The sequence below is a fragment of the Biomphalaria glabrata genome, chromosome 9 (assembly GCF_947242115.1).
Source record: "Biomphalaria glabrata chromosome 9, xgBioGlab47.1, whole genome shotgun sequence".
Lineage (NCBI taxonomy): Eukaryota > Metazoa > Mollusca > Gastropoda > Planorbidae > Biomphalaria > Biomphalaria glabrata.
The window spans coordinates 21,282,385-21,310,226 of NC_074719.1; the positions used below are offsets into that span (position 1 = coordinate 21,282,385).

A 27,842-nucleotide genomic window follows, 5' to 3' on the forward strand; every position below is an offset into this window, starting at 1 on the left:
ACAGTGGAAGGAGCATATGGAGAAAGGGTCGTCTAAAGAAAAGCTGGCTTGATAACATAACAGAATAGACCGCCTCTCGACATCCTGCTAAGAACAGCTGCTGACCGGGAAAACTGGAGGGACTTCGTTACGCGAACTGTCACAGCACCCCTACGACGAAATTCAAGTCAAGGGACAGATATGAAAGAAAACTTACTAATAAATATTTAAAAAAAATGGCTGTTCATTTCTCTCTACACTCCTATTTCGTTGCAAAGGAAAAAGATCGTCTCTGGAGACGTAAAAATGCTATACATTTGGATGGCTAAATGGACGTGTTGTCGGATTGTCGATACCTTCTGTAAGAAATTTCAGCTAGCTATAAGGAGTCGCCTTTGAAATATAACATTTATATATCTACATCTAGATTCTAGATCGAATATCAGCACCGCACGGACAAAGATAAATTTTCTAAATTGGCAACATTTTAAAAACATCATTCAAAAGAAGAACTGGAAATTATTTTAATAATCGATAAACCATGGAATTATAATGGATAAACCTTTCGACAGGCCCTAGCGATTATGAAAACAACCTTTGCCCCTTGCCAGTTGAGCGACTGAACGAAGGCGTCGAAGTAGATCCAATCTAGACTCTAGATCTAGATTATAATTATATTCTAGAGTGGATCTATCTATATACTTATATAGTTTAGATCAAGTTTTGACTAGATTGTGACTAGATCTATTTTTTTTTTATCAGGGATCTAATAGGCCGATAAACTATCATCAAATCATCTATTATTATATTTTTTATTATACCGACAAGTCACAATACACTTAATACAGTTGCAGTTCAGTGTGAGCCTGTGACTGTGTGTGAGAGAGTGTGACAATACAATATAGATCTAGTTCTAGACGTCTACTTACAGTCATACTCACTTAGATTCCAGATACTGTCAGTGACAGTGTCAATAGATTCTAGAATAGTAGTCAATAGTTAAATATGATATAGTACTAGTCTAGATCTACTATTACATTGAGAATCTACTAAAATAATATGAATTATGAATCTATTGTCAGTATTGTTATAATTGTAAATTCTATGATTCATTGATTTGAATCTTGAGTTTGATTATTTGTCATGATGGCTGTATTGGACAGTCTGACTTTATGGCAGTTCATAATTATTTTCCTATTACTTGTGATACCTGTGGCCTATCAGCTTTCTGGCACTTTTAAATATTATTTCAAATTACTGATTTATCATACCCTTACAATTTTGATTGGGTTAGGAGTTTGTTTTTATGCTTTACCAAGAGGAAGAAATACAAAGAATCATAAGTAAGTAATCTTACTCTTAGTAATCTAAATCTAGAATGTATCTGCTGTAGTAGTTTATTTCAGACATTACATGAATTTGGACATTCGCTGTTTTCGTGGTCATTAAATAATTATTTTAATATTTATTATAAAACTAGCGTGCTGTATAATGTGCTTGTCCATTTTCCAATGATTCTGACCCAATTTCTTTCCATTTAGCTGTCTTTTTATGTAAGAAAAACGAATTTCAAATTTGTTAGTCAGGTTGTTGTTTTTTCCTTTGTTACCCGGATGACTTTACCTCTTCCTAGGGTTAAGACTATACATTTTTTTGATTGGCTAAGTCTATACTAATGAGCCCGGCAATATTTATTCTGTTTTTGGAGCTGATTTATTTGATTTATAAGCCAAGTTGTCTGATTCCATACAAATAAAAAATTAATAGGGTACGTGTCCGAATTAAATTACTATTTTCTTACCAAAATTTATTTCGGACAGCCAGTTTTGGACATCAATAAAAATGATCTTATATTATATTTGTTCGTTTGTTGTTGTTTTTGTAATAGAGAATAAACGGGCAAATGTTTGGGGTGAGCTTGGTACATTGAATGAAGTTAAATGCCTAGATCTAGACCTACTAGATAGATCTAGATTTATATAGAGAGAATATAGAGGATTCAGTTAGGCAAGAATGGCTATCCTAACATGTACTATACTACAAAAGATCATCTGACATCTGTATTAGAAATTTATTAAATTATTAAACAAAAAAACACAAACATTCAACACACATCTAATAATGCAAACCATTCAATTGTAAAATAAGTCTAAAAGTCGGTATAGAAGTCACTATCCCAGTGACCTAATTTTGGTAGAATAAGTGTGTTCATATTTTTATTTTTTGTGTTCCTATTTATGCATAATTCCAAAACATCTTAATGATTTAATGTGAGGGGCTATGCCTGGGGATCTTAAAATTTAGTTAATGTTAATATAGAATTAAAATTTGAGTTTATTGAGGCCTAAATATAGAGACTGTCTGAAATAAATTATGGTGTCAAGAATCAAATAATGTGGGTCAAATTTGTCAGAATTAAATGAAAACACACAGCCTCTTTGACCTTAAATATAATAACGAATATAGGTTAGGAGTACACATATAAATAGTCATCCTTATTCTCTTTAAACTAAAGAAGATTTTGATACTTCATTTTCTTTCTATGTCGAACCATTGTCAAATAATACGCTGTCAAAGTCAAACTTTGAAATTTGAGCCTATAGGTGTCCGAATAGCATAAACTACTCTAGATCTAGTCTAGGTCCAGATAGTTTATCTAAATACATTGAAGACTTTTCCTAAGGTTCTTGTATGGAGATTTACTTTTATTTAAGCATATTGCTATAGGCAGGAAAATAATATACCAAACAGAGTAGTACACATGCCTGTTTGCTAAGATCATAAGGTGCTGATTGGGCTTAATGAAATTTCACTTTATATTAAATATATTTTCCATAGTGAAAACATTCAATAAACGTATGTAGTTTCCCACCTGTGACAGAGGAGTGTTCTGAGAGCAGGATTGTGTGATTGACCTTTATTACTTCCACTGGAATGTCATTGCTCTGTGAAGATGTTCTATTTTTCATTCCATTTATTGCTTTTTAAGGTCATCAGTAGCTCATCCAGACATTCTAACATCTGGCAGACCTGACATGGCACATATTGACGGTGCCCTAAGTTATAAGATATGCTTAAGTCAGCAATGGTATCTTTGAAATGAGAAAAATAATGCTAACAAGAATAGTTTTGATATCTTAAATACCTGGAAGGGCTGACTTTTAGGATATATCTAGCTTAGCTGCAGCTAGAATGTATGGAATCCTTGGAGGGTATAACAACTTGATGAGTACTCACCATGATGCTGTTAGATCGATGAAAGAATGATTTGATGAATGTGTGACAGCTATTTAAGCTCTTTGTCATTATTCTGAAAATATAGACACTAGAGAAAGGCTCTTCTCAATCAAACCATCATGGTAATTAAACAGAAAAAGAATTAAAAACTAAAGAAAATGTCAATATAATCGTCCTTGGTACACGGTGGTACATTGTCATAATGTTTATAAACTTTGTATAAATGACAAATCCGCATTGTGACACAATAATGAATATCAAGTCATCACATCATGAGATCCACACAACTCTAACCTCTTGTTGCAATAACTTTTGTAATTTATAAACTTTGTTAAGACTGCACAATTTGTATATGATCAAAATATTGCTGAAATTGTCATTAAGTTAACTGTTTATGACCATCTGTCTAAAACATCAACTTAGTTCACTTTTCACAGACAAGGTTTCAAAAGATACAGGATATCTTAAATTTAACTAGATAGATACAGAATATCTGAAATGTAACTAGATAAGTTATAGACAGAATAGAAACAACTTTAAAATATTTCATGATAGGGACACAAGCTAACAACATTGATGTAATGCTTTTTTCAGTTTTGTGACTGGATGTGTCAAGCTGTTCCTATGGAGAGCTGTAGGTGTCAAAGTGCTCATAAGAGGTCAAGAAATACTGGAGAAAGATGAGCCTGCTGTCATTGTAGTTAACCATCAAAGCTCTTTAGATATGATTCGTAAGTGTTGTGAACAATTTTTTATGTGGGGAAAGTTGGTGGTTAAGTGGTATTGCACTTGATATCAGAACTAAAGTTCTTGAATTTGAGTTCAAATGGAGGCTTTATAGTTTACTAAGGAAAGCATATTCAGTTGATGTTAAATATGTTTCTAATTTAAAAATCTTAAATTTCAATTTATTTAATGACTAATGATAAAATGTCAGAAACAATACAATTTTAAAATAGAATCGACACTCATTTTAATGTACTGTAACAGCAATCAATGAACCATATTATGGCAAAACAAAAAAGAATGAAACAGTGATAGTTTTTTTTGGGGAAGATTCAAGGGAAAAAAGGGGGGGGGGTGACACCCTGAGCTTACCGCACTGGGCTTCACCTATCTTAGTGACGCCACTGATATGAAGTTTTCATCACTGTGTTGTTTTGATTCTTTCAGCACTGTTTACCTTTTGGCCAGAAAACTGTGTCAGTCTTGCCAAGAGAGAGTTATGGTTGACTGGGCCTTTTGGGCTAGGTGCCTGGCTATGTGGTACAATCTACATCAACAGGCTTGATCATCAGAGTGCACGTAAGACAATGGAGACAGCAGCTGAATTAATAATTAAGAAAAAGGTATTTCTATCAATCTTTTGGTCTGAATAATTGCTGATCAATTTTATGAAGAAGTATTTATTATCATTTTCTAAAGTATATATTGTTTCATTGTTGTCCTTTGTTTCTTAATTGAAATCAAAATAACTATTGACAACTCTTCTTCAAATAACCTAATAACTTTTTGAGTAACAAATTGTACTAATGGCAACTTAAAACATCTTACTGTTTAACTGCTGTAATGTACTGATCTAAACTCATCCTGGACCTGTATAAATCGTACTGAACTTCTTTCCATTTGAATGGACTCTTTTTATATAGGGTTTCCCACGCACGTCTTGTAAACAATAGAAATGCCATGAGCTGATCAAAAGTCTGTTCTAGACAGTTACTTCTTTATCTATCAAGCATGTGGAGTTTTCTCACAAGCACTTTTCTGAAGGTGCAGCTGTCATCATGGTTGATTGCTCACAGCACACTGGCTTTTGTCACCTGTGTCAGCTGGTCTCTGCCACAGCTAACCCTAAAATGCATCACCAGTTCATTTATATTAATGCTATCCAATTTTAAAAGGAAGTTAGATATTTATTAGTAAATGCATAACTTGTTAACCTAGAAAGTTTCTCAAGTTTATCTTATTAATTGGGAGTCCTAGCATTCCATTCCCATTAACTTTCACATTGCATCTCTGCAAATGCTGTTCTTTTGAAAAGTTACAGTTGGCCAACTATTGATAAATGCATTTCTTTTTAAACACTGTTGCACAATTCATTAAGATTCTTATCAATGTTAATCTTTTCTTGCGGTAGTTACTGGTTTATTTGAGAAATACAGTGCACCTTTCCACTTGCACAATATAATAATAAAACCTGGTTTTCATTTTTTTTTCTTTGCAGCTCAAAGTAGCAATTTTTCCAGAAGGAACTCGCAACTATAATGGATCTATGTTGCCATTCAAAAAAGGTGCTTTTCACCTCGCTGTGACAGGACAGGTAATGAAACACAATGCAACTAATCAACATTTACAATATTATCAACACAACTATTTAACATTTACAGTATTATCAACTGTCAACATTTACAAATTATTGGCTTTTATTTTATTAGGTACCTATAATCCCAGTGGTGTTCTCTTCCTATGACAAGTTTTACAGTAAAAATGATAAAAGATTTGATGAGGGCAAGTGTTTTTTTTTTAATTAATGTTTGTAACACTAAATGGTGATCATCCTTACTGATAAGTAAGGACTAGTCAATCTTACTTTTGAATCATAAAGTAACCTGGAAAACAAACTGAAGTTTTATTCTTGATCTAGATTTACTTCTGTTCACTTGGTTTTAGTTGATTTTAAATCAAAACCAAAAGCAACAAAAATACCATATTTTAATTATTGTGGAAAACTTGTTACTTTCTGTCAATGTGGGTTATACTGATTTATCTAGGGGATAATATAATTAACCAGGTTCTTCACCTCAACAGGCTCATGCATTAATCAAAGAACAACAGCAAACCAAGTTGCTTATTATCCGAACTGTAAATAAGTGGTCAACGATCGTTGAACTAGAACAATATTTAATACTATATTAAATTACCTAATATTCAGGATATGTACAAATCGTGGGATAATAAGTTAATGCATTATTAATTGTACAAATGAACACACCTCATGCATGTACACTCAGTTTTGGCCACATGTCCTGGCACCTCCAACCAGGACACACTAGCCTGCCTCATCGTGGCACCCGGGTGGAGACAGTTGTGAGAGGGGACGGCTAGGCCAAATGGTAGCACAACAAGGCTCCCCCGGGTGTGCCTAAGTGAGAGCATCCTCATTGCACTGTGTGGGTATGTAAAAGAGCTCCCGCAGCGATCTGTCAAAGTCCAAGTTGTCGTCCCTCAAGGTGCCATTACATAAATGGCTTGTCCCACACAGTTAGCCTTATAGATCAAAAAAATATGACGGGGTCTTGGTGGTGCGGCTTTTTACAATTAATAATGCATTAACTTATTAACTTATGTCCGTGTCCACTAGAAGTGAACGCAAAATCAAACTCTAAGTTTAACCCCGAGTCTCATCCCCCGTTAGACAGGGTGGTGTGAAGGAGGAACACCGCCCACTTCAGATCAGTGGAAGGAAGCTCTTGTTCGCTTTTGCTGGCCTTAGAGTTCCAAGTGCAATGCACACCTCTACATAACAATTTCAGATGGTACCTCTAAATACTACAACACGGAGATGCAAGGCTTAAACAAAATAGCGCGAACAAAATAGCACAGAAAAAATATATTTCAGTCATTTTGAAAGAAATACTTTAGATATCGTAAAATATGAATAGCGCCAATATTTTTTTGTTTTAATGCTATTATTATTTTTCAGTCTTTTTGCATGAAACACTTTAGATATCTTAAAATATAAATATGCAAACAGTAAGCAAAAATTATAATAAGCTAAAATGAATAATTTCAAAATATATCATTTATTTACATTCCAAAAGTGTACTTTGAAAACAGGCAATGAAACTTGTCATATTTATACACACACACACACAAACTTTCACTATCATTGCTTGAACGGGGGTCACCACATTTCAAAATCCTATTTTCAGCAAGTTAAGCATTTTAAACATTGGTGAAAAAGAGGAATGATATAAAATTTAAAGTAATCTTGTTCTCTGCAAATATGGCAAATATTAATATTGAAAAAGATAGAGACATAAAAAATGCTGCCCAGGACATTAAATTATTAATAATCCAGTTCTTTCATACACATCATATATAAGTCAGCCCTATTTTGTCTTGCGCTATTTTGTCAGGAAATTTCATACTATATTGTCGGATCACTGTCAATCATGGCTCCAAGGGCAAGCTCAAAACTACACACTTCATGGTAGCCCCAAGCCTAACACCCTGAAAAAAAAGAATAGCTTAGATCTAGCATTACAGCTAAATCACAGAACTTCCATTAATACACCCATACGGAAATATCAACCTGATTAATACATTTATGTACTTTTGTACCATTAAAATGGGTAAACAGTGAAAACTGTAGCACAAACAGATTCTACAGCTAGAAAGCTCTCTCCGTTACAAGAAAAATACAGGAACTAAGCGTGATGTAACATCCAAAATATTCTTGACAACAAAACATGCCCTATGCAAACTACTTTCTATACTTAAAAACATGACTATTAGTCAAGAAAGAAAACTTCACACGCCCGCGACACTTTCCACTAAGAAATGAGAATATTGTCCATTTTTTATACCTCAGCATTTTATTCGGAAGCTATTTTAAAGGAAAAAAATATTTTTAGCTTCAAAATTTTTTCTAGCAAAATTAGACTCAATGTTGTATGAGTTCATATTTACTGTATGGTATCTTAATGCTCTAAAATTGTTCAGCAACTATCTATGTACAGTATTCTTGCACAGGCTTTACTGCCTGCTTAGGAGGACACAAATTTATTGTAGACAGATGTCAAACACAGTGGCTGAAATAATGAGACATGGAGATCTTGCCACGCAAAGATGATCATTATATGAATTTGGTCATTGAGAATCACTCTTTGTTACTTTGAAAAGAATTTCAAAGTAAATTAAAATTAATATTCAAAATGAAATATCGTAGCAGAGCTAGGTAAAAAATAAATAGATAATTAGGAAAAAACAATACAGCCCATAATTGGAACGCCTTCATTTTCATGTCTGTAGCTGGAAACCAGTTCAAGCTGAATATGAATACAGATTTAAATGAATCAACCTTGCATTTTTGTTATTTAAAACTTAGATTGCTACTTCTAAAAAAAAATAATTGATGTTTTTTTAACTGTCTGTGTGAATCATTTAGGCAGTGTCCTTGTTGAGGTTTTACCTCCTATTCCCACCACTGGTCTTAAGACTGAGGATGTGGCTACACTCACAGAAACCACCAGGAATCAGATGCTGGCATGCTTTGATCGCATCAGCCAGGAAATGAAGTAACCTGGAGAGCTGGACTCTGTGTTTGATGCTATGTTCTGTCCTGCTTTTTTCTTTTTCACTCAATTTTTTTTAGAAAAAGCATTATCTTACAGACAGCTTGTTGAATATCTGTTGTGTCAATGTATATAATAGTATCAAGTTTGACAAGAGCAGTCCAATATTATGAATGCTACTTTATATATATATATGTTTAGCTTGTGTGATATAAGCGTTGCTGAGTGTAAAGGAGAAAAAAAAAAGAACTGAATGGATCTGATAACTTACATTATTTCTTGAATAGTATTTCTCCTACAACCTTGTTTGAACTCAAACTATGGAATCTATTTGTGATTGTTAACATGATAGTTCCTTACATATTGCAAAGGGATATTTTTTAACACTTATAAAAGGACTAGAAAATGTTTTAGAAGTAGAAAAAAAAATTAACTAGTTTTTGTTTAACAGCTTTTTATATTATCTAAAAGTTTAGTTAAACAAAATTCAAAATCCAGCATGGAAATGAAAATTAATAAAGATAAACATTTCTTTAAGTATTTCTGAGTTATTTCAAAAAAAAAATTAAATTTTAAAAATTCCTAGATGTAAGTTAGAATATTCTCATTCAGAAGTCAGATAAATTTATTAAAAAGGCATTTGGCATTATTTTGCTTTTTTTTTTTTAAGAATTGAGCTTAGCAAACAGAAAAATATTATAACCTTGTTAACCAATAAAACTTGAAACATCTTATTGAAAGATGTTTAAAGTAAAGGCTTGCATATTTTGTTTAGAAATCCACTGACATTAACTTCTATACACATTTCTTTTCTTGGACTTAAGCTTGATTTTTAAATTGCCTACATACCCCCATTATATCGATTTTTATCAAACAGAAAATCAAACATTTACAAAACACTATTTCTCTGACAATTAAAGAAAATAAATTTATGATCTTGATTGAGCTGATTAAGTTATATCAGGAAAGATCAACTTTTTTGTATGCATGTGGAAATTGCAGCAAAGAAATGAAAGTGTCTAATGGATGTATAAAAACTGGTGAAATCAAGTCCTCCCCTGCTAGATTCTTTAGCAGTCAAGTGTTTTTATTCATGACAAAATGATTGTCTTTCATATTTTATCTATTTACATTTTTATTCCTTGAATGAGTCAGACTTGATAAATATTTTATCTCTGCTGTATTCATGTGCTGCATAAGTAATGTTATCAGACCTTAGTGATCAGTTTTTCTTTTTGTATCATGGTTGTATAATTCATTAGAACAACAATCAGTATTTGAAATGTGCTCGATAAACTTACGCAGATTGTATTATACGTATTGAGTTGTTTCTATGTCTATTATTTTATCAAACATTCATGCTGATGAATTTATTGTCTTATGTTTTGTAACGACTCAATGAGTTGTTTTTAAAGAAAATTTCTTGGTGCTGTAGACTTCGAGAGGATGGATCACATTCTTTAGAGTGAAAACAAACTCACAAAACTAAATCTTCTTTCTAGTATTTAAAATTGGAAATTAAAACAAATTCAGTATCTAATTCAGCAACAAGTGTAATGCAGGTCCAAGATCTGATGGTCAGATGTTTTAATGGTGTTTGTTAAACATTTGTTTGATAGCTTTCATATCTTAAGGTACTAACGTTAAGAGTAGCAGTGTTTTTGTTTTGTGTCATAAATTTTTTTTTTTTCAAATATATTGTCTGATGTTGACAATAATTGAAACTTTTATCAAGCTAGTGATGTTTAATGCGTGTACAGGGTTACCAGAATCATTCTTCATTAAAATGACTTGAAAAAAAAATGGGTCGAGCATTGAATTTATTATCAAAGAAGAGTATTTATATGAAGTGACAATTAAGTGCTCTCTCATGTCCATGAAGCCAAAAGAACAGTTTCATAGTTTGTTTTTATTTACATTGTCATAAAAAATGCAGTAGAAAATTGTATGAACTATTGTCTCAATGTTCTTAAGTAGAGCAACACATTTGTCAACAAACCATACCAAATGTTTTGTTCCATTGTAAACTATAAACAGAGTTTCATTTTCTGGTGTTTATACTTTGTTTTTGAGCTTCAACTTCTTTTTTTTTTTTTTTTTTTTTTTGCTACAAAGTACATTATTGAATCATAAATTGATAATAAATAAAGAAAAAAAATATCTGCTTTTATTCAACACTTGTCAATTGTTTAGTAAAAAAATAAATTAGTCTTTTTACACTATCAAATCATTTACACTTGATCATTTGTTTGAACACTCTCAGTATATATATATATATATATATATATGTATAAATGTCAGCTCTGTCTAGGAATATTTCACTGTTACCTTTTGAATTTCTTAAACTTGCATTGAAAAAGCATTCTGTAAAATTTGGACAAGTTCAATGTACCATTTTTATAGCAATTTGTTTTTTTTTACATTTAATGTTTCACTTTAGAATTACAGACAAGACCTTTATTTTTATAAAAATGTTTTGCTCAGACCAATTCTATTAAGATGGCACATGTATGTGATATCAATTATATGGCACTAAAAACTGGTTCAGATTTGAAAGCATCAGTTGTGTTCAATGAGATAGGCCACATGCTGGTCTGGCTTTGTTTCTTTAATAAAGATGTATTATGAATCAAGTGAAGAAACCCATATTGCATGTATAAATTTACCATAGAACTGTACACCAGTATACTTTCTACATTTGTTTTCTCTCTTTCTCATTCCTTGGAAAGTAAAAGAAACAAATCCAGAACCTTGTAGACATAAACAACTTTACTTTGTGGAACTGAGTACTCATTGAAGTCTAGGAAATATATTTGAAAAGGGGGGGGGGTCGCAAAATGTTTTATTGCCAACTTTGAAAAGGGGAAAAAAAGTTTTATGACGCCAATTCTTTATTGATTTGTTAGAAAAGTTAAGTTTTTTTTTTTTTAATCTGTTAGTTTTTTTTTAATAATATTTGACAGTTTTATCTTTAATTACTAATTATATGTAAGATTTGGAAGCCAAGTCGTTGTGCAAGGGGAAATAATTTTGACTTAATTACATAGTTGTTAATTAAACTGTAACATTTTCTTTTTGGATTGAAAGATGTTTCTAGCAGGTGACTTAAGTTTCCCTGTTTCAATGGCTTACACTTTACAGTATCTACAAAAATGTTGTGTAGTCAGCATGTTGACCCAACTGTCCTTTTTGGTGTTTAAATTCCCATCTGGTCTGGCTGGACTTAGATCCAAAGTGTAACTTCTGATCAGTCAGGCCAGTACTCACAATGAGATATGTTGCACTTATGCTGTACCTGATCATCATACAACGTTTTACTCCATGAGTACACTGTGGATTTATTGAAAAGTCTGACAGTTGGCCTTGAAGTTGTTGACTAGATCCAATGTAGACTTGTACATGTCTGATTTAATATATATTGAAGTGATAATGTTATAATAGTTATAGTGCTAAGTATTTCCTTTCCAATTTGATTTTTCACTTTTAAATTTGGTAAGTTAAACACTTTTTTTAAAACAATTGTTTTATTATGCCAGATTTATTTTTATTTTGGCTATAAATTCAATACTTGAATAAAAAAATAAAACATTTTTACTTGAATACCTTATTTTCGTGTTGACTAATTCAAAGGACTAGCTAATCCTGGTGCTAAGTAATGAATTTCACTCCCGTCTGCCAGAGATCTTAACAATAATAATTCTGGTGCATTTTGCTTCTTTTTATCAAAGCCTTTTTTTTTAAATTTCATTTAAAAAAATCCAATTTTGAAAACAACAAACATTACCAGGGCCAGATTAACCTATAGGCAAAACAAACTAAATTTTAGGGCGCCTCAAGAAATATTTAGCATATAAAATCTGGACTTATAAATGATCCGAAGAGGGCCTTATCAAGTCTAAATATGGCAATGCAGAGACCTTCAGTTCTAGCTATCTTCAATGTCATCATCATCATCAAACTCCATTTGAGTGAGGGCTTCAATGTCCGAATTGTTCTTATTAAAAAAAAAATCTTTTATCAATTTTACGAAAATTATCTAGCGATATCAGACTTTTTTTTTTGCAAACCAACAACAAAAGATTGTCAATTCTTATAATGTCTAGACGTTCAATAACAAAGGAAATAAAGTAACTGGCACTTCAACAATATTATTGACATTAGTAGTGAGATATAAGAAAAAAACAGAAAGACCTCTGCAGCCGTAAATAAACGTCCATAGAGAATAAGAGATTGATTCCTCATTGACATGGGATGCTTGTCTACAATCTAAACATTTCTCTATATCGACTAAGTGCCTACAACAGTGTGAACTGTTTTTCTAGTCTGTGTCTGACAGAAATCAAGGCGAGCTTCTATTTATTTTATATACTGGGTCCAAGGAAAGTGGCGTGTTAAGCTCAATGGAAACTAAACTACATCAACGAAAACTAATTGACTTAAAGTAGCCCAAGATAAGGTTATGAAGATATCCTTTAATGTTCAATCTTGAGGCATTTCATAAACCCCACGAAATACATATTGAGCTGGCCCGGACAAGTAGACGTCTTTATACAAAACACTTGGTCCCTGATCATTGATGACTGCTTTAAATGTCACTGTTAACTTCCCGCCTTTCATCTCGATAGTTTTTCGGACGAGCTCAACTCTTTCCGTATTAGAAGAAGCGTCTGACGTCTGGCTATTTAAAGCCATATTTATAACATTGGCATCCTTAGCATGTTGGATAAGTGCTACGGCCACTGCTCCCGTTCCGCAAGCCAATGTTTCGTTCTCCACCCCCCTTTCGTAAGTTCGGACGTAGAGAACATTGTTGTCCTTGGCTTTTACCCACGCTTCTGGCCTATGCTCATCTGTAACTTTTATTGTCTGGTTGTCTCTCGTTGACTGAACGAAGTTGATATTACTGCCCTTGTCACCGTAGAGTTCGTAACTCAGTTTCCTCCCTGCTTTAAAAACATTCATATTTTCCAATTCATTCGTGATAAATTTCACGTGATGAGGGGAGCCTGTGTTTATGTAGAACTCCTCAGCGTTGTACTGTTTTATGTCTGAAGCCAGGAAATCTCCAAATTTGACGAAATATTCTACTAAGTTGACTCCCCTTTTGACGGTTTCTTGTATGATTCCAACGTGTCGCCCAGTCGAAGCTTCAAACGTGTACACCGACTGGCCTTGACATTCAGGGTTCTCTAAAGCACAATCTCCTAATGTGCCGGCAAACGAAACTATCCCCAAACTTTTGGCGTATGCCAAAGCGCAACGACATCCGTTGCCACAAAGGGAGCCCTCCTTGCCGTCAGCATTGTAGTAAATGACTTTAAAGTCATCTGACTGACTGAGCTTTATCTCAACGATACCGTCAGCGCCGATCCCAAAATGTCGGTCACACATGTGACGTCGAGTTTCGTCTGTTAGACTGTAAACATCACCTCTGTTATCGAAGACAATAAAATCATTTCCAGCCCCGTGATATTTGCAGAATTGTATGCTGATCATTATGAAGCTACGCCTGTGAACAATAAAAGCAGTGAATTAGATTTAGAACACAGATATTCAGATTGTGTTTAATCATTGAGTAGATCCGCGTTTCTCAAACCTTTAAGTTGTGATATGCCTACCCACAAAGGGACCCCCCCCCCCTTTTTTTTTTCACAATTTTATAAAGCCAGATATTTCCTGCAGAAAAGCATGATCCTGGAGTCGAAATGAAAGTAAGCTTACGTTAACAGTTAAATGGTAGGGCCTTTCCAAACGGCTAGACTAAGCAACAAGAAATGTACTCATTTTGAAATTTAAATCCGTAGACTGTTCGAATGTAATAAAGTATTTGCAATGTTAATAAAATTAAAATCCATTAATCGTATTTAAAAGTATGTAAATTATAAACTTTGTTGTTTTTTTTCTTAGCCTATTTTTTAAATTAAAAAAAAATATTTTCAACAGTGACATTAAAAAGCTGATTTTTATGTTCACAGTTACAGAAAACTTACTTTGTCAGATTTGAAAACATTGATTTATAATCCTCACTACTTTGAGTAATCGTTGACTGTGCTATCTTACACAATACTTGCTAGAGTTAGAAGCCCTTGTGTTTACTTTTCTTCTGCACTCACCATGTCAACTAAATGGCTAGATGGGACAGCGTGCAGAGGCTCTGTAGATTTGTATGCTTAGAAAGTGTTTTGTCATTTACTTTCAACTTAGCAGCCTCGATCTGAGAATGAGCAAGGGGTTGGCATAAGAGACGTCAAGTGTCTTGAAATAAGCCAAATTCTTAAATAAACCACGCGAAACACTTATTTTTGATCGGGGCTTTAGAAATCTCCAAAATCTTGTTTGATTATAAGATTATTGATGCTACTGTGCGACCTGCATATTTTCCCGCCATGGGTATATTTTTTTCTTTTCATCTTCTGCGCATGTCTTCAAATGTGTGTCCCGTGACCTTCGTGAGAGCAACTGTTTCTTTCAGAGGCCCTCTGCTGCCAGCAAAAAGGCGCCGTGTTGATCTTTGTAGATCTTCCTCCTTTAAGCTCGACCAAAAAGCTCGTCTTTTAACACTCCCTCTACTACCTCTAAACGTTGGTCTGGACTTCCAATCCTCCGAGTGATGAGTAATGTCCTCCTATAATGTCCTGCTATAATATCCTCCTATAATGTCCTGCAGTCCATTACTGTTTCAGAGGGACAAATAAGCGCTATTGTCTTTTTATAACCAGCTCCACTGTCAGCCCTAAATGAATAGGTTTTAGAAAAATAATCACATTCACCTACTTTGAACTGTGAGTTAAAACAACAACGCATCTTATAATAATATTTAATATAGAGAAAAATGTAGTTGCCATGGAGAGATGCAGCCTTAGCAGTAAGCTTGGTCCTTGGAGAGTGTCATGTGCGTTACGTACCTTAACTCTAACCCTAACCTTGTTTGCCGGATCACTGATTAGCGTAAATCCTGAGGAGAGTAATTGTTACGGTAATTTGAAACCAATAGTCTGCATGCTAAGAGCTTTTGTGTTTTTGTGTGGTGTATATGCAAAGAAAGGTTACTTAATTTTGAGTACCAAGTCCTGGTTTATCCTGGTTTCAGAAGAAATCCACCACCCCGTGTTTATTATATTGCGGATTGTTATGGTACATTCGAATGTGTGGCAGAGGCCCCCAAATATTTGTATGATGAGTTGACGGTAAAAAAAAAAAAAGAATCTCTCAATCGCGCCCTGCTAAAGTTGTCCCACTCGACACCACAAAGACCGCCTCTGTCATAGTTTGTGCCGAAACAGAAAATCTAGACAGTGTGATGTGCTGAGTGAAGTGATGGAATGAGAAATCAAATTTTTCTTTTGTAATAACTAATTAACTAATTAATTAACTAATTAATTCCTCTCAGAAAGCCCTTATCCATAAAGTATTTTTCAAAACTATACATTATGTTATTTTCATTGCTTTTTTTAAATTTATATTTGTTATAGATATCTAGAGGGGGTAAATTGCATAATATATGATACAGAGCTTAAGGCTATCTGCTTTCGTTTATTATGCAAGTGGAATGATTTATGAAGTTGAAAGCCCATCAGTGTTGGGAGTCGGACTGTTTGAGATTTGTGTTTTTAAATTTAGGTTCATTGTGTTCGGTACAAAACATTAAAAAACATTCATAATAAATCATATTTGGTTATGTTTTTTTTCGACAATGTAAAAGAAGCTCAATAGTACGATTCAGGAATGTGGAAATGATGTGCGGTCTTAGTAGCTTAGTGGCATTGAGTTAAAAACAGCCTCTTGACTTAGCCCGCTAAAATCCAATCAAGAAAACCCATATCTACAATAAACAATATTTAGTACTCTTGCCTTCAAGAGCTAAAACATGACAAAGTGGTCGAAAGTTTTGTACTAGAACCAATAGAAAACAGACTTTGACACTTGGTCAGAGGCCTTTGATTAGACAAAGTGCTGATACAATCATTCTGTTGCAGTGCAAGAGAGTTCGGCCAAAAGTAAGTGAAGAGTGGAGAAAATAAGAGAGAAGTGAAACGAGAAGAAAGTAAAGGGAAAAGGAGATAGAAAAGAAATGTGATAAGAAAAAGCGATTAGAAAATATTGAGGAATAAAAGGAGAGAGAGAGAGAGAGAAATGATTTTTTTTTTTAATGTCACCGAGGTGTGTGCTTGTATGTCTTGTGGTCGGGGGTAAAAGATAGGGCTAAATACTGGATACCTATTGAAGTTAAGGCCCTAGAAGAATTAGATCAGGGCCGGCCTTAGGCATAGCAAACTAGGCAGCAGCAAAGGGCCTCCGTTCGGTGTGTGTGTGTGGGGGGGGGGACTTCGCACACAGTGGCTTCACTAGGAAAGATTGGGGGTGTGGGTCGCACCGGGTGACACCCTCCAGGGGGTGAAAGACGCTTGGCGACAGGGGCTTCGCCCCGGCCATCCCTGAGTGAGCTTAAGGAGCTTTCCAATCACTTTTTCTGACCAGTTGCGTGGCCAATGTAACATTTTTTATTTTAATATGTTGAGAAACACATAGACTTTAGCCCCGCGCACGCCATTCAACGCCTAGGGCTGCAAGCTCTCTCTCCATAGAAATCAGTCTTAGGGAACTTTCACAGCCACTTCCCACGAAATTCTAAACTTCTAAAAAGGTGTGACAAGTTAGACGTGGACAGCCACGTATTCCTCTTTTCGCTTTTAATGTTAAGGCTTTATATGGTAAAGGTGTTTCGTCTTGTCTAATGATGTCTCACAAATGTCAATCGACGTTCAGTCACCACTTGTCTTAGACGGCGAATGTCTGTGTGGGAAAAGATTTCTCTATTGGTAAGATTATCTCGGTATGTTATTCTTAGGATCCTTCTCAGACTTCACTGCTCAGTAGGTGGCCTTTGGACAATGATTGTATTGAGTATCTGTATTTTAATCTCCAGACTAATTGATTTGTTTGTTCAGATAGGCTGTACTTATTGAAAGAAGCTCCAGCTTTCCAATCCGACATCCAACACCAAGATATACATCTCCATCACTTGAGATAACACTGCAGCCTAAATAGGTGAACTTTATTACTTGTTCAAGATCTGTAGGACAAATGTTGATGGGGGAACTGGGTAACCTGCACCCTATATGCATAACTTTGAAGGCGTCTTTATCCGTCACTTCGTGTATACATTTAACTGCTTTTAATATAATGCCATGTCGTCTGCAAAATCAAACTCGTTTTGGTTTACACCAGTGGTTCCCAAACTTTTGTGTCTCGTAGACCCCTTGCCATGTTTTCTGGTTTTCGGTAGACCCCCTGCTCAACTTGCAAATTTTTTGCAAATTCATCAACATTTTTTTAAACAAATTTCTAACTGTAATGAGTTGAAGAGTGAAAAGGTAATTTAAAACTACACAACTAAGGATATTGTGTTTCATATACGAATTTGTTGTTCTATGAAGTAGTCTTTCCAACAATAAATATTAATTAATTAACTAATTAATATGCCTTAAGTATTATTGTAAAAGGTTTCACAAAGAGCAGTTTCTTGTGTATTTCTTGATCTTTCACTTGTGGCTCAAATGTTGAATCTGCGGAACTGTTTTCATTAACAGGAGAGGGGCGAAGGCGAGTAACTGGAGCCTAAACCATCTCCAGCGTCTCTGAAGGATATCTACTTCAATGGACTGCTGCTTTGTTTTTCGCCACAGTTCCTCATTCGAGATCTTCTCTGGCCAGCGGATTATAAGAATCTTCCTCAGGCAGGTATTGATGAATACCTGGATTTTTTTCCTGGTGGTGATGGTGGTTCTCAAGGTCTCTGCTCCATAAAGTTGTATTGGCTTAACAAAGGATAGACTAATCTTGGTGGTGGTGCTTATTTCCCTAGATCTCAGGTGTTCTTTAGCTGATGGAAGGCTGCTCGAGCTTTACCATGGCACCGCGATTTGGAAGCAGATGCCAAGCAGGTGGGCAAGACATGGGGACAGTTGGAGAGTCTCTCCCAGAACCGAGATGTTTGGAGGAAGCTGGTTGGTGGCCTATGCCCAGACGACAGGCATAGATGAGATGAGATGGTGACCATTAAACAGTTTGTAGCACACAGCGCTACACCTTGTCAGACCAAACTGTATTTCTATCTTTTATTTCTAAGCTTTTAATTTTATAACTCATGCCACCAATGCGACTTGTTGCTTAAAGAAATTCTTTTAATAATAACAGATGTAGGTTTGTGTAAAACGGCTGGTAAAATCAATGTTTGACCTTTGATGTTTTCCGTATTTTGCTAAAAGAAATCTTGTAAGACGCTCACAAACCATCATCTTCTCTATATGATGTCGAACAGAGATTTTGTAGGTCCATTCTTAACTTTGAGTGTTCGAAAGTTTGTCAAATCTTAATTTTTGTCAGGGTAGCATTGTCTCAGATAATCTTCCAGCGTACCTGGTCTCATATCGTCATAAAAAAGCCATTTTATTCAACTGTGTGTTTGACAAGGAAGGAATCCCAATTTTAAATAATTAATGTAATGTTTACATTTTTGTTAGTTACATGTAGACAAAATTAAGCTATTAAATTAAGCTTTGAAATTGAATACAACATTTTTTTTTTTGATTGAATAGCAGGTTAAGTATTTAAAGGATTAACGAAGGTACAAATCATAAATAAGTGTAGGAAATAATTACATTAATGGAATGTTCACTTTCGTAGACCCCTAGGAGGTCTTCGTAGACCCCTGGGGGTCTATATAGACCACTTTGGGAATCACTGGTTTACACCATGGCAACCCGTTTTATGTATTTTTATGACACGCTAATCTCTAGCCGTCTCGCTGTTGAACATCTTTGGTAGTCCAGGCTGTGCTCGACGTTGTTTCCTACGATATAAACTTGTTCAGTGCTTGAGTTGTCTTCTCGGAACCAACTGTGAAACACTAGTATAATTTAAAACCTTTTCCGTAAGGAGCTCTTAAATAATTTCTAATAAAAAAATATGTTCAACTCAATTTTTATCAATTTAATATTTATTCTAAATATTCTATTCATTTTTATTTATGTAATAACTTTTGATAAAATGTAAAAAAAAAACAAAAAAACCCGACATTATAAAATAGAAACAAAAACCATTTTGGTGTGTAACCATCCATGACTTCGTAGACAGTTTCATTGTTCAACATAAAGAAATAAAACAAACAACAGTTGTCCTTTTTAGGTGGAGATTATTGTTTTTCTGAGGGGTGACACCCCTAGCTAACCGCATGTGTGACACCGACCCTAGTGATGCCAATGCTCGCACAGATCTCCTTACAATTGGTTTAAGATAAGAAATAGCGAAACTTGTCCTCAATATTATTGTTGGAGTAGGTCTATAGGCCCTACTAGATTTTTAGTATTAATTTCATAATTTTTATGTTTTATTTTTCGTGATATTTTTTATTTGTCTATTTAATTTGGGAGCCACCAAAGTCAATTCGCCCAGGGCTTCCATTTATCTAAGGCCGGCCCTAATTAGATCTAGAAATAAAACTCTCTAGCGCCAGATAGAAGCACACACAACTTTCAACTTAAAAAAAAAAAGAATCAATAAAAATTAAAAAAAAAATTAAAGTGTTAAAAAAAGTAAGCCGAGAGTTATTATTATTATTATTATTATTATTATTATTTGCTTTCTATCTCAAATATTTTTTTATCACCACAAAAAAAACAACTTAACTGTAATTGGGATATAAAATTATACTTTATGCAGAGTCCTGAAAACTATATTTTCCAGTAGGTATTTATTTCTTTTTTATGGTTATAAACTATTGGAGCATCCGATTAATAGTGGGCAATAGCACAGCAAACACATTTAGCAGGTTATATATAGTCTTTTTTTATCTTCTTAATATATACAGTAGAATGAAAGGAATATGTATGTATGTATGTATGTGTGTGTGTGTGTGTGTATGTATGTATGTATGTATGCATGAATGCATGTATGTATACATGAATGTATGTATGTAAGTATGTATGTATCTATGTATGTATGTCCTTCATAGAAATCAGAACCATTTGACCAATTTTCATAAAACAAGGCGTAAATGTTCCTTAGATTATGGCGGAGACCGTAGTGTATGTTTAATGTCCCATCCAAAACCGGAAGGCCCTAAAAATATCTCTATTAAACAACGAAACTTTTTAACAATAGGGTAAACACGTTTTCTGAGTATTTAGATTATATTTTGTCGGCTAAACTGGTATAGCTATTTTCAAACTCTGCTTTCATTTTCGTGGCAAAATTTTAAAAAAGTATAAGAGAATATTCAACATGTTTGACATCAATAATACATAATCTAAGGCCCGCAGGCCGCGGGTCAAATCAGACTAGAATACAATATAATATATATATATATATATACACACACACACACACATACATAGACCTATATTTGTGGTAGTTGCGCAATATAACAACCACCCGGAAAGGGGAGAGAATCAATATATTATGTCAAAGAGACTCCTATTACTTGTGTGTTTCAAAAGTGCTTATGGACTTTGCTTGAAATACAGGCCACAGTAAAGTACAAGGTGCAATCTGATAGTTGTGTCTTTAGGATTACAATTGCGATATTTAAATATTTAGTTTTACTTTTTAAAAAAAATTAGATATCGATGTACATCTCGCATTATATCTACCTTTCATCGACTTCCAAATCCCGGATTAAGCTTGTTCTTAATTGTTTCCTATGTAGTATACATCCACATTCTGTTATAGACTTGTTAAGAAACATGTTTAGGCCTAGGTGGGAAAAACTGGGGAGTACTGGGGTGGTAGAGCTGGGATTACGAAAGTAAAGACCTACATATTTAATTGCGCTTCTAGTCTACATAGCCATACATTCTATAATTCAAATAATCAATTAGATTGTTGTTTTTCTTCCTTAAATTTCTTTTAAATAAATAATGCCATTGTTTTGACATATTAAGTTATGACAATACTTTAATTAAGCTCACGCCTCAAGCCAGTGCTATTATTAGCAAATGTCTTGATGCATTTATTTTGTAATACGGATACAACAACGAAATGTTTGATTTCTTGTTATTTCATCATGACATTGTTTAAAGAGCAAGTTTACATTTTGGTCTCCCTTTATAAATATTTATAGATTACATTTCTCAACGTACACCACTAAGCCCTTCAATGTTGGCAAAGGGAAAAAAAACATTATCTTAAACCAAACAATTAGATTGGCAGTTAGTGTTGTACAACCAGAGGAAGGGCGCGCTTATGACTATGGTTGCCTCGTCGTGTGGTATGCGCTCTGGACAGTATTCTCAATGGTTCCGGGTTCCAGCCCTGTCCGCCACCATGTCCGGCCGTTCTTCGGGAGGTTTGGGCTTCGATGTAACTGTAATAATCTTCAATTCCGAAGAAAAATCCGAAAAGTGCAAACTAAACCAACTATGACTAATTTACAATTTTAAAAAGTAACAAGATTTTTTTTTGGTGACAAATAATAGACCTATTTATTTATCTAGCACAGCGACGTAGTGAGGGCGGGGGAAAGGAAGCACGATGACCCGGGCGCCACCCTGAAGGGGTGCCACATGCCGCCTATATTTCTATGTGATGTTCATGGAAAATGGGTGAGGGGCGCTAATAATGTACCTTGCCCCCGTCGCACGTTTTGCTCACTACGACCATAATCTAGCATTAGTGTCAAGTCAATTAACGAAAACCGGCTAAGGCCAAACTAAAAAAAAAATAAATATTGGTCTAACTCTAAACGAAGGCAGTGCTGAAGCAGGCCTAATCCCACCCCCCCCCCCCAATAGACAGCAGATAGGAGTGCATCACAGGTTACTCATTATGGGAATATGTGTTCTAGAAGTCCATGAGAGTTTTACGTTTTTATTTGCAAATACTAAATGTTGCTTTATCTGTTACATTTAAGTGCAGTAGAGAACATCAATGTCTCCTGCATGGATTAACTAAGCTAAAAGTTATCATATAACATCTATAATAAGTATAACCTTATAATTGCTGGACAACCATTTCCAACCACAACTCTATTCAAGTACCACAAATACTTTGCATCCTAGACTATAATATTCTCTACCAGTTTATAACGTCAACCATCAACAGAAAGTCTTTTAGCCTCAAGAAATGAAGACCTTCACATCTGTCGTAATTGTATTTATTTCAGAGCTTGGAGTTTTATTTCACTAATGTAACTCTTCAATGACCAAGTGTTAAAGGTAGTTTTACTGTCTCTCCATCTTTCTCCATTATACATGGAGAGAGAAACTTGCACACACACACAAACACACTCACGTAGCCTACAACAGTTATAAAGAAACTTGCACACACACAAACACACACTCACGTAGCCTACAACAGTTATAAAGAAACTTGCACACACACATAAACACACACACACGTAGCCTACAACAGTTATAAAGAAACGTATTCAACAATGAACACGAATAACCGTGTCCACTGTTAGTAAGCCTAAAAGATCGGAAACATTTGTGCACACGGAGAGGGAAGATTAAAAGTATCGTTGAGATATCTTATCTCTGTCATTCATATCATTCTGATACACACCCTCAAATGAAGGCATGACTAACTTACACTTGCCTGCCTTGATTCCTAATCCCTTACTGAACGTAATATCGCTTCTAGCAGCTTACATAGAAACACTGGTATTCAAAACTGATAGATCTACAGGGCCACATGTACAACAAAAACAAACAAGCGTACTGTCTAATACAGTGTTTCTCAAACTATACATTAGTGTGTACATTTTTAGTAAGTCAAAATATTTGTTAAAATTAAAGATAAATAGAGGGTTTTATTTAGTTTCTACAAAGTTTTTATCAACTCTGTTTGGTAAAAAAATTGTACACGTTATTTCACCCACACCCAATCTCGGATCAAGTTGAAACTTTGCACAATTATTCATTGTCGTAGCCGTAGACAATACATGAATCAATAAAAAAAAGTAACCAATTAGTCAATTAATTATTGGTAATCAATTATTGTGTTTGAGATTGAATAAGGGAAAAACGTCTACATTATAAAGAGATAATATTGTAAGTGCCAAGTTTTTCCCCTTAGATAACTTAAAAAAAAGATTTTAAAAAATATTTTGCATGTTTTTCATCGCATCAAACTCAAACACTGAAGATTCCATTTTGTTTTCTCCTAGTAGTCTTAAATTGTGGAGAGAATTGAAAAACACATACGCGGAAGTGAAAGACTAAGAAAGTAGTCTACTAGGAGATCGAAACAAATAAACGTATACGAACCAAAACTTTTCAAACATGAAAATGACAGCAATGGTCGACCACAGTGTTACACAGGCGTGACTGATAGTAACAACACATGGAAACAATTTATAATACACCAGCATTAGCTCTTTGTGTTATAAAAAAATAGATAAGAATGAACAAACAGAATAAAGAAATGTTATTAACTATATGACACCATTTCTTGTATAATCAAGCAAACAAAGAATCGTTAACAGACAACAACAAATAATTAGGAAGCATTTTTAAGCGCATGACAAGTCTAATCTAAATTGGTCAGTTAAAAACTGTTGACTCTACGGATTATTGCATAGAATTACAGAGTCTTACTAATCTTTTGTACCATTTTCTAAAGATGAAATTTTCTGCCTGGAATCGCTGTGCAAGGCGAAAGGTAGGCCTACTGACAAAAATCGGAATTCTCTAAATCTAAATCCTTGAAGTGTCTGTCTAATAACATTTTCACACCATCATCAAAAGTTAGGTCAACATTGTTGGTGGCCAATTTTTCAATGGGAAAAAAAATAAATTTGTAAGGCACTTTATTTAATTTTAGGTGTTGAAGTATCTCAGCTGCACCAGACTTAGTATCTCAGCTTCACCAGACTTAGTATCTCAGCTGCACCAGACTTGGTATCTCAGCTTCACCAGACAGTATCTCAGCTTCACCAGACTTAGTATATCAGCTGCACCAGACTTAGTATCTCAGCTTCACCAGACTTAGTATCTCAGCTGCACCAGACTTGGTATCTCAGCTTCACCAGACAGTATCTCAGCTTCACCAGACTTAGTATCTCAGCTGCACCAGACTTAGTATCTCAGCTTCACCTGACTTAGTATCTCAGCTGCACCAGACAGTATCTCAGCTGCACCAGACTTAGTATCTCAGCTTCACCAGACTTGGTATCTCAGCTTCACCAGACTTGGTATCTCAGCTGCACCAGACCGTATCTCAGCTTCACCAGACTTAGTATCTCAGCTTCACCAGACTTAGTATCTCATCTGCACCAGACTTAGTATCTCAGCTTCACCAGACTTAGTATCTCAGCTGCACCAGACTTAGTATCTCAGCTGCACCAGACTTAGTATCTCAGCTGCACCAGACTTAGTATCTCAGCTGCACCATGCTTAGTAGCAGTTTAAACATTAACTTCATATTTTTAATTCTTTAGGTTTAGTAACTTTTGGTTTCAGTAATTTGCATCTCAAACAAATGTAAGAATAGAACGGGAACTCCTTGATTTTCAACTCGATAATTCCTCCTATCACAAGAAAGTAGTGGGGGACTAGTTTCAGTTTGACGTATTCTAAAATCAGCTTGAAAGCTTTTTTTGTTTTTTATTGTGGATAAGCAAATTTTTCAGCATTGAAAAAAACATTTTTGTTTCAAATATGGCCCTAGACTTCAACTAAGAATCTTTCTGGGAAGTTCTTTAAAAAGGAATATCTCAAACACAAACATGTCCTATTGCTTACTGCAGTTCGTTTTTGTGCCACTACCAGAAATAAACATAAAATAAAACTTTCTTTTAAACGACACATGCATGAAGAATAGAAATTATTTTAAACGTGCGTCGACGGATGCTTGCGGATTTTTAGCACTGAACATTTTACTTAAAGGTTACGAATGTATATGAGCTGAGAAGCGCTGAACATAAGTCTACTATCGACATTTTTCGTTAATGTGTTCTAGGTCATGACCTTGTCCCTACCTGATTCTAGAGCAGGGTTAACTAGGCCTAGGGTTGAACTTGATTTTTTTTTAAAATTCTTTTCATAGGCGATTTCCTTTTCATTCTTTTTCCTTATTTAAACTTTTAGATGTTAGAATGGAACTTGATGGAATCTAATGTTCTATTTTGTTTGTTGGATGCCAATATTCCATTTTCACGAGAGTTAATCAAGCTCTAGACCTAGGCCTATCTCATTTCACTTCTGTCAACATTTTTTCTCAAGCAGCGACGTAGGTAAAACTACTTTGGAGATTTTTGTGTTAAGCATTTCTTGCTACAGTTGGTTTAAGCGCTTGGCTTCCAATCCTGGGGTCCTGGGTTTGAATCCCTGTGAAGACTGGTATTTTGAATTTCGGCATTTTTAGGGCGCACCAGAGTCGATCTACTCTAATGGGTTCACGACTTTAGTTGATGAAAGTAAAGGCGGTTGGTCGTTGTGCTGGCTACATGACATCTTGCTCGTTAGCCAAAGAAACAGATGACATTAACATCATCTGACCTAGACAGTAGCTTTAAATAACGGACTATTCATTAATAAAGCACACATACACAAGTACAACATAAACATTCTTTTAAGAAAAACCCTTTCTTCAATAGATCTTAATTAGAATAACTGCCTTATTTCCGTCAGTTTCTTTGTGGACGTCTAAATAGGATGACCCATTGCATTCTCATATATCTTGCCTGTAATTAAAGTCTAGGATTAGATTTTGTAGTTCTTAAGACTATAGACCTAGTTTTAAACCTAATCGATTTTCTTTTGTTGTACAAACTTTGCAGAGTTGAAACTTAAAACAAGGCAGGAATTTAAAATTGATTTTAACCAAGCCCTTTTTCTTGTTTGCTAGACATAAATGAGAAAGACACGCATAGTACACTTTGTCTGAATGTTCGTGAGAGTTTTCTCAGACACATATGGAGTTTTCTTACGAACTACTCTCACACACAGAAATATACAAATCTCTCAAACATAGTTTTCTTAGCCCCCACCCCCACCCCTCAAACATTCTCTTTCTGTATATATTGTCATATGCCACTGTGGTATGTTTGTTTGCTGGATGTTGGATTATCACTTGTTCGACGAATGGACGAATGATCAGAACATGTTTGAGTATAATTGTTCAGGACAGGTGCATTCCTGTGCATAAACTTGAGTCCGTACCAGTAGACATACGATTGAAGAGCTATGAATTATTGCATATAAACATTCCATACACACATCTGTCACTAAAAGATGTTGCTTCTGTTAATTCCCTACGCTAACTGTCGATGTCTTCTTTTTCTACAAATATGTCACTTTAAATGTCACGTTTATAATCCGTGCTATTAGATGTGTACACGTGTGTGTTTCTGTGTGTGTGTGTGTAAAATCTGCATCTATATAGGGCCAATATAGGCTACTTGCATTTAACACCCATAAAGATCGTTCCTTCAGTTCTTCATCTATTTGGTTGATTCAGTTTTTATGCTAGTCTCCTTGTTTATCCGGAAACTACTCTTCAATTAAAAGACACGATATCGTCTGCTGCAGTCAATGTCATCGTTTCTTTGTAGAACAACGTTTGAATCTCTTTGAAGCTCTTGACCGCCGCTATGCAGTCATTCTTGTTCATTTCGTCAATCACTTCCTCTTGCATCCCAGTCTGGAGAAGTAACCATGGCAACAACGTGTTCAAGTGAAGCTGCGGCGGTTGTTTTGAGGTTTGGGCTTCAAAGTAAATGAGAGCCTGTGCATTATCTACGGGTTTAATTGAAGTCATCTTTTTGAAATATTCAAAAATAATGTGTTGTCATGCAGCCGGAGATTAGGTGCGACATTTCAGCTAGATAGGTTAATGAAAAGTTTTCAAAATATATTATTCAAATTAATTTTTGGCTATGGTGAGCATGTGTGTTAATACTAGTAGAAATTAAAAAGGCTTCGGCGCAGAAACATAGGTAAAGGTGAATGAGTAATGGGACATCCCCCCATCCAACACCCATTTCGACGATACAGCCCCCCCCCCCTTCCCAAACCCATTTCGACCATATAGCCCCGCTTCCAACACCCATTTCGACCATATAGCCCCGCTTCCAACACCCATTTCGACCATATAGCCCCGCTTCCAACACCCATTTCGACCATATAGCCCCGCTTCCAACACCCATTTCGACCATACAGACCCGCTTCCAACACCCATTTCGACCATACAGACCCGCTTCCAACACCCATTTCGACCATACAGCCCCGCTTCCAACACCCATTTCGACCATATAGCCCCGCTTCCAACACCCATTTCGACCATACAGCCCCGCTTCCAACACCCATTTCGACCATACAGACCCCATTC

The 27,842-nt window shown here is 35.0% G+C and overlaps 2 protein-coding genes across 7 annotated transcripts; one reads left to right on the forward strand and one right to left on the reverse strand.

The window, feature by feature from the left end:
* The first annotated feature begins 518 nt into the window (after window positions 1-518).
* Window positions 519-12,113, forward strand: LOC106054537 (1-acyl-sn-glycerol-3-phosphate acyltransferase alpha-like). 3 transcript variants are annotated; one of them, XM_056040296.1, is made up of 7 exons: window positions 598-616; window positions 1,062-1,322; window positions 3,811-3,947; window positions 4,390-4,565; window positions 5,441-5,536; window positions 5,652-5,728; window positions 8,391-12,113. In XM_056040296.1, exons 2-7 carry the CDS (start codon window positions 1,123-1,125, stop codon window positions 8,518-8,520), a joined length of 816 nt encoding a protein of 271 aa, XP_055896271.1. In that variant the 5' UTR covers window positions 598-616; window positions 1,062-1,122; the 3' UTR covers window positions 8,521-12,113. The 3 variants fall into 3 exon arrangements, with proteins under 3 accessions (XP_055896270.1, XP_055896272.1, XP_055896271.1); XM_056040295.1 differs by having other exon boundaries at window positions 519-1,322; XM_056040297.1 differs by lacking the exon at window positions 1,062-1,322 and having other exon boundaries at window positions 529-616.
* Window positions 10,594-23,825, reverse strand: LOC106054536 (diaminopimelate epimerase-like). 4 transcript variants are annotated; one of them, XM_013210428.2, is made up of 2 exons: window positions 23,780-23,825; window positions 10,594-14,022 (listed from the first exon to the last, which is right to left on the reverse strand). In XM_013210428.2, exons 1-2 carry the CDS (start codon window positions 23,794-23,796, stop codon window positions 12,993-12,995), a joined length of 1,047 nt encoding a protein of 348 aa, XP_013065882.2. In that variant the 5' UTR covers window positions 23,797-23,825; the 3' UTR covers window positions 10,594-12,992. The 4 variants fall into 4 exon arrangements, with proteins under 4 accessions (XP_013065882.2, XP_013065884.2, XP_013065883.2 ...); XM_013210430.2 differs by lacking the exon at window positions 23,780-23,825 and adding an exon at window positions 23,109-23,225; XM_013210429.2 differs by lacking the exon at window positions 23,780-23,825 and adding an exon at window positions 23,103-23,225.
* Window positions 23,826-27,842: the final 4,017 nt, after the last annotated feature.

Coding starts and splice junctions, on each gene's coding strand:
- LOC106054536 (XM_013210427.2), bottom strand. CDS start 14,523: ATGTTTTCAAATCTGACAAA. Junction 14,023..14,503: donor ATGTTTTCAAATCTGACAAA/GTAAGTTTTCTG, acceptor TATTGTTCACAG/GCGTAGCTTCATAATGATCA.
- LOC106054537 (XM_056040295.1), top strand. CDS start 1,123: ATGATGGCTGTATTGGACAGTCTGACTTTATGGCAGTTCATAATTATT. Junction 1,323..3,810: donor AGAAATACAAAGAATCATAA/GTAAGTAATCTT, acceptor TGCTTTTTTCAG/TTTTGTGACTGGATGTGTCA. Junction 3,948..4,389: donor AAGCTCTTTAGATATGATTC/GTAAGTGTTGTG, acceptor TGATTCTTTCAG/CACTGTTTACCTTTTGGCCA.